We start from the raw sequence: 7782 nt of genomic DNA on the forward strand, positions 1-7782 counted from the left end.
TTATTTTTACAATAGGATTCATTGAAGCGGTTAGATATATAAACTGTGCTTCAATTGCATTTAAGAAGGACAAGATATCATTTGGCTTATTAGAATAATTAAAAAATACGGGCCTATAACGGATGCCGTCTATCAAAAATCACATAAACATTGATTTATTTTTATGCATTAACAATATCATATCGACGAAATAAGCAATAAAAAGTTTATGAGTTTCTATATATCTATTTATTATATGTTAGTTTTTTGACTAGCATCGAATATACTACATTAGATAAAATCAATAAATTTTTATGGAATTTTTATGCAAACATTTCGTATACTCCTGATATCATTATACTTGCACTTCAGACTTCAGTTTAAAATGTGGTCTCGAAAATTTTTTATATCAAATTTAATTTAGATTAAAAATTTCATTATTATTGAAAAAGTTAAAATACTTTTAATATCTTGAAATTTTATATGTTTTTTTTTTTAATAATATTTAAATATACATGCATACATATATGTAGATAACATACTTTAATATATATTATAGGACAATATTTTATTAAAATATTAATTACATATATAAGCATAATGTATTTCTTCTTTTTAATATTAGTTTTAACATCTGATTAAGTTAAAATTAAATCTGTTAATTCAATAGAAACATGTTTACTTTTCTAGTTATTAACAGAGATCAATTATTTAGGGTACAAACATAAAAAAAATTATGTTTGGTTTTCTAAATGAGTGGTTGATTTCATAAGTTGTGCGTCTTTGCATGCACATAATTTTACTTAGAGTTAAGCTAGAGTTTGTTCGTGAAAATATTATTCTAATGTTGTTAATATTAAAATTATATTTTCATGATAAGATTAGAACTATTCTTATATATTATATACAAAAAAAAAAAAATAAGTTAATAAATAAGTAAATTATTAAAATTCTTGTTTTAATTTCAAAGTACTGTCGTATTCTATGAAATTTCAGAGTTTATGAATTTTGCTTGCTACGTGCAAAAGTAAAAAATTTTTCATATGTAAAATTCGAAATCGAAATTATGGTTTTATATTTTAATATGGAGTTTGAAAATCCTTTTTTCTTAATTAATTCTGTTTATTTCCCTCGCTAAATATTTTTTAAGAACTACATATCTCAATTAAAAAAATTTGTTAAATTAAAAAAACCGGAAATTTCTCTAACACACGTAAGCGAATTTGGACGTATGGACATGATGGTGAAAATAGCTGCTGTACAACATCTCTAATTCTATCGCCGAAGAATTATGTACAAATTTGTATTTATAATTCAGAATTTTATTTAAGAGACATTAAAAATGCTTTGAGATTTTTAAGAATCACAAAGAAAGTTTGTTACGTTTCGTACTTACATTATACTCGTATAAAAGTAAAAATATTAAAATATTTATACTCTACCTTTGCGCATTCAGATTGACCCTTTAAAAATCAAAACCTTTCATACTAAATTCAATATTTTTTACGTATATAAAGATAAAATGTTGAAATTTTTTTAGTTTAAATAAGCTTTATACATTATTTTAAAAAACCATATATTATTTAAATAATATTAACAAGAAAATGTTTGGACATTGCTTTTTGATTTTAATTTAAAAAATAAATTGAGACTGACGAATTTATAATAAACAATTGTTACATTTTATATGATCACATATAATTATATAATTTTTAGTACATACATAAATTTATTATGTTAAACATAACTACTGATTAAAAATATAATATACATACGTGTTAATATATTTTAATTTAATTTTTATTATACATATACCATCTACAATTATCAAATACATCTGTGTAGCTTTTCGAAATTTGTTTTTAAGCAGTAACTAGCCAAAAAAAAAAAAAAAAACAAATGGAAAAATAAATAAATAAATAAAAATTTTAGTTTCGAATGATTTTTTTAAATACATTAGGTAAATATGAAAAATTTGATTTTCCTCCGAAAATTTTTATTTCATATTTCTGATTTTGCAGTATATGTATGTGTATTATACACCATTTACATGAAGGCTTTCTAGTGTAGAACTGCAAAATCATTAAACTGAAACTATTTTTTATTAAGGTACGTACTATTTTTATTTTTATGATTTGTAGTTTATTATTAATTTTACGAAATTCTTTAAATTATTGTTTTCTTTATTGCATATGAATAAAATTTCTTTTGCGGTAAAATTTATAAATAACTTTGCCTAAACTACCATACAAGTTCGTTTTCCTGCTAGAGGAGTTTGTTAATTTGCCCCAGCTAAAACATAAAAAAATATATTATTGGAAAATTCTTTGAAGTAATGGAATGCTTACTAAAGAGTGTCTTTGATGTTCTTTTTCTATAGCTACTTGTGTTTGTTGTGGAGAAAACTTTAAGACAGCTGCTATTACTTTCACTAAAGTTTCATTATTTCCATTTACAGTTCCAGTTAAATACTAGTTAGAAAAAAAATTAACATCTAATAAAAATTATAAATCGTTAATTTAAGTACCTGAAACATAATATTTTTTAAATACTCAAATTCTGTGTTAGCTTGAATCCCCTCATTATGATGTATTGAAACCTGTTTCAAATTAAAGTACAAAAAATGTTTTACATAACAAATGGGAATGTATAAATATTTTAAATTTTTTGTAAAAATAGATAACTACAATGCTAGAACATATAATTTGAAAATTAAATATTTTACCAAAGTTTCATCTAGTTGTCTAGATAGTTTTTCATTAGCTAGTTTTAGTCTTTCGTTAGATTGTTCTAATATTAAAACATTTTCGCATTGTTGTTCCAAAAACAGATTTCTATTAGAAACGTCTTGTACTTCATGCATTATTTTATTGAATTTTTGTTGTAACTCATCACGTTCTTGCTTAATTAAATGCAAATCCTGCAAATTATGTTGCAATTGCTGATTATCTGTTTGATTTACTAAATCTTGAGATTTAAGTTTTTCTAATTCAATAGATAACTGCTTTCCTTGTTCTTTTAAACTTTCAAATTCGGATAACTTAATGTGCATTTCTTTTGAATTTTGGGATAAATTTTCAATTTCTCGATTGAGATTAGCTACTTCTAAGGCAGAACTGGATCTTAAACTTTCAAGTTCAGATTGAAGTGTAAGATTTGTTGTTCGTAGGTTTTCCATTTCAATTTTTTCTTTTTGCGATGTTTCCGCTAGTAGCTTTTGTTGTTCAAGTTTTACATTTGAAACTTTTTTTATGACGTCAATTTCCATTTCTTTAATACGATCTTTTAATTTTTCATTTTCAACGTGAACATTTTGAAATTGTTCTATAATTTTTTTGGACTCCTGTAGATTAATTATTAGTTCTTGAATGGAATTTTTGCTTTGTAATACTTCTTCTTTTAGTTCATTAATTTGTTTTTCACTTGATGTTTGCAATGATTCTAATTTTGATTTTAATTGTGAATTTTCCGAGACAATATTTTTATAAGACTCAAGATTTTCTTCATAAATTACGGTTAATTTAGCTAATTTGTCCTCATACACTAAAACAAAAAATTAAATAAAATTCAATTAAATTTTTTATATGGTGCACATTACTCAAACTAACTACACTTACTTAAAAGCTCCTTTTGTGTTGCCTCATTTTCAATTAAATTTTTCTCACTATTTTCTTTCTCATTTTTGATTTTACTGGTAAGGTTAATTATTTCTTTATTCAAATTGTCATTCGATATATTTACAACGCTCAACTCACTGTTAAGCGTTCGTAAATTAGATTTCAATTGATTTATTTCCTCATCCAATTTTGAATTCTCCGATTTTAGTTTCTGTAAATCTGTTTCCAGTTGGTTAGTTAAAGTGTTCAAGTATTCGTTTTCAATTTTTAACTGTTCATAGTTTTGCAGTTTCTTTTCAAGATCTGTAGCATTTTGGACAGATTGTTGCAATGTCTGGTTATGATCTTTAGTTTCTTTTAAAAGCTTTTCTAACTCAGCTAATCGCGCAGGCTTCTGTTTATTCAGTGCATCAAGTTCTTTTTGAAGTAATCGATTTTGTTGTTTAAGTGCTTCATTTTCATCAGAAATAACTGATATTTTTTGATTAAACCCTTTAATCTCCTTTTCGAAACGGTGTGTATTGTCCTTAATGGTATTCTCATACTTAATAATGTTTTCGGAATGTTGCTCCTTTAGTAAGCTGTAACTTTCATTTAATAATTTCAGATCACTTTCTATTTGTTCATAGTTTTTCTTAAAATTTCTAATAGTACTTGCAATATCATTGTCATCTTCATTTGAAATGAGAGATTTAATCAAAGTTAACTCTTCAAATATTCTTTTATTTGATGAATCTAATTTTTCGTTTTCAATTGTTAATGATTTGTTTTGTTTTTTAATGTCTCTTAAAGTTTCGTTAACAATCGAATTTTCCTTTCTAAGGCTGTTATTTATTTCATTAATCTGACTTAATAGCTTGTTGCTTTCCTCTTTCAATGAATTCAACTCAATTTCCATAATTTTGTTTGAATCGGCAAAGCTATTTCTCTCCGAAATTAACTCTTTGCAAAACTCTGTTTTTGTGCGTAAAGATCTTTCTAAATTTTCTCGTTCAATTTGAAGGTTGGCATTTTCACGCAATTTTTGTTCAAGATCCTCTTCCAACTTTTTAATATTATCTTTATCCTTTTTACATTCACTTTCGAATGATACTTGTTTTTGTGAATTGGCATCACTTTCACTTATTAGTTTTTCCAATCTGTTCGAATTCTCTTCCAATGAGCGATTTTTTTCAGCTAACAGACAATTTTCACATTCCACCTTTTGTAATTTTTCTTCAACTTCTTTTAATTTATTTTCTGCTTTATTAACCATTGATTGCCAACGCTGACTACCTTCCAAAGCTTCTGAGTTTTCCTTATGCATATTTTCAATTTTTTTTTCTAAAATTAATTTTTCTTTTTCAAGCTGAGAATGTGAACAACGCACTTCTTCAATTTCTATTTGCATATTATTTATATCAGAAAGGATGTTTCCAATTTTTATGTTCAAATCAGTTTTTTCTTTTTCGGCCTAAAATAATTTAAGTTTTTAGAAATTTAATTAAATATTTTTGGTTTTTTTAAAGTTTTTAGCTAACTAAACTATTGTTGAAGAATGTTATTTTTTACCTTCTCTTGATATTCCAGCTTTTCAGATGTAAGATTTTCTAGAGTATGTCTTAAATTGTTTATTTCCCTCGATTCAATTTCTTTATTTTCTTTGCTAATTGTTTGTATTTTTGTCGACAATTCCTTAACCCTGTTTTCGCAAGCTTCTTTTTCAATGATAATATGTTGCTTTTCTAATTCCAATTCTTGTAACTTAGTTTTCAGTAAGTTATTTTCAGTTTGGATTTTACATATTTCGCTATCAATATTGGTTGGATCAGATTCAGTTTTGTTATTAGGTTTATTGGAAGAAAGACTATCAATTTGGGATTGAAATTTCTGAATTTTTTCCTCGTATTCTTCTAAAACTGATTGAAGTTTTTCATCAGACGCTTTTTTTAAATTGTCTATGTTGTCATCTTTATCTTTAATAGTTTTTTTAAGTTCTTTTATTATATGATCGTGCGAAATTGCTTTGGCTTCCAACTCCTGTTTTTGTGAAGCAATTTGTTGCATCTTTTCCTTTAACTCGCTTAATTCTGTCATTTGTTTATTCAAAATTGTATTGTCTTTTTGCAATTGTTGGCATTTCAATTCGAGTTCATTATATTTCCTTCGATAGTTTTTTAAATCATTAATTTCTTTTTCTTTGCTTTCTAATTCCGAATAAATGTCTAATTTTTTTTTCGCTAATTGTATTGTATTCTCTTCTTCTTGCTTTTTTAAATCCTCAATTTGCTTTTGCGCTATTTCTAAATGCGATTCTAACTGCGAAATCTGTTCGGATTTTTCTTTCAAAATTATTTCATAATTCAATGATGGGGCGGTATCGGTGGCTTGATTATTTTCAGTTTCTAAAACAATTAAATTTGCCTGATCATCTAACTTTACCAAAGATTCCTCTCCCATTTTTGGAAAATTTTGATTTTGATGCTCTAATTTTGTTTCATAACTTTTGATTTTACATTGCATATCATCCATTTCCATTCTTAATGCTTCTTCGAGATGGGCCTTAGCTTGTTGTTCCAAGCTGCACTGTTCACGAAGTTCACTAATCTTACGTATCGCTTTGTCTTGAGTTTCTACTAAAACCGCCTGTGTTCAAAAAAAAATTTTTGATGTCGCGCATAAGGGAACTGGAATTCTAATTACGAAAAATTTGTACCTACCCGCGCTTTTGTGCAATCACGTTCAAGTTCTCTGTAACGTTTTGCCAAATCTGTATACCTTGTTCTGTATTTTTGATACCGATCTAAAGCCCGTCTGTAGGCATCGTGAAGTTGTTCTTTGCTAATTATATCTAAATGTGTTGTGGATGCAGAGTCTTCATGCTCACTTCCGGAGACATCTAAGTCAGATTGCAAATGGTAAATCTAAAATTTTTTCATAATATGTAGTTTTTCTCCTGATATGATTTTCAATGACATACCGTTGTGGTTTCATAATTCGGTACTGTACGAAAAGAGATATCGCTGGCCATGGATGAGTTCGATAATTTTCTTGTACGCTGCATTTTATTTGACCCATTGTTTAAAGGAGGTAAAGAATTTTGTGTGGACTGTAAAGATGATGCATTTTGGGAAGAAATCCCAATAGTTTGTGCTTCTTTAATAGCCTTTTGTGGAGAATTTTGTGGTGTATCTTAAAAATATTGTTAAACAATGACGTATAAAACTTTGAAACTATAATAAACAAAATATTTAAAAACAAACGCATAAATAGTTTACCTTCTTCAGTTATACTAAAAAAATTTCCGTCGCTTGCATTTACAGTTTCTGCGACATTATTAGATGATGATGAAACTGCTGCCTAAAAATTCAAACAATGACAAACTAATAACAAATTTAATATTTTGGAGTAAGTAAGAGGCGACCTCATATGCTGTAAAGTTTATAAGTGCAGATGAGCTCATAATTTTTTAAATTACCTGTGCGGCTTGTGCAAATTGTTGAAATTTGGATGGAGAAGCCTTCACTTCTTCCAAAAGTTTATTCTTCAGATTTGCAAACATAATTTTAAGCCATATAAACAACTAATTTAATTATATTTTTTTCTTTAGTGAGAGCAATAAAATAAAAAACAACATACGTGGTTTGACAGTTTTCGCAAATGACATTTAGCAGGAGTTATGCATGGCAGAATCAATTCACAATAAAAATAACAATAGCAAATCAAAAATTAAAACTATTCACCATATTTTTAAATTTCAGTTTAAGTCAATTGACATATTATAATAGGAATTGGCTGACTGCCATTTTCATACAAAAAGTGTGACGGTTATTTTCCACTTAACTGAGTTGTTTTTTAGTTTTTATATCGTGAAGGAACTAACTCTGAATATTATGAAATTTTGATGTGTAATCATATACCCTTGTTATGATCGGCGAAGCGAATTGCTAGGCGGGTCGAATGAAATTTTAAATTATGGTCGGCGAACGCTTTTATTCGGCAGATCCAAAATGTTGCTTCCACAAGATATCAAAAGACCTACCGAAAATAAACACCGCACATATGTATGTATGTACATTGTTTTTGCTTTTTCTCACAAACAATTGAATTATCCTATCCCTTTAGCAATGCCGGGGTTGTTCCCCAATAATTTAATTAAATGCTCGATTTGTTTTTGGTTCGTTTTTTTCACGCTTAAATTATTATC

General features: G+C 26.8%; 1 protein-coding gene across 1 annotated transcript; it reads right to left on the reverse strand.

Moving 5' to 3' along the window:
• Positions 1–1871: 1871 nt before the first annotated feature.
• Positions 1872–7225, reverse strand: LOC129607178 (golgin subfamily A member 4). Its single transcript, XM_055517956.1, has 10 exons — positions 7054–7225; positions 6854–6935; positions 6556–6767; positions 6296–6499; positions 5148–6221; positions 3597–5049; positions 2705–3522; positions 2507–2578; positions 2328–2450; positions 1872–2271 (listed from the first exon to the last, which is right to left on the reverse strand). Exons 1-10 carry the CDS (start codon positions 7135–7137, stop codon positions 2245–2247), a joined length of 4149 nt encoding a protein of 1382 aa, XP_055373931.1. The 5' UTR covers positions 7138–7225; the 3' UTR covers positions 1872–2244.
• Between the last annotated feature and the right edge of the window lie 557 nt (positions 7226–7782).

The sequence above is a fragment of the Condylostylus longicornis genome, unplaced genomic scaffold (genome assembly GCF_029603195.1).
Source record: "Condylostylus longicornis isolate FDR11 unplaced genomic scaffold, ASM2960319v2 ptg000027l, whole genome shotgun sequence".
Taxonomy (NCBI): domain Eukaryota; kingdom Metazoa; phylum Arthropoda; class Insecta; order Diptera; family Dolichopodidae; genus Condylostylus; species Condylostylus longicornis.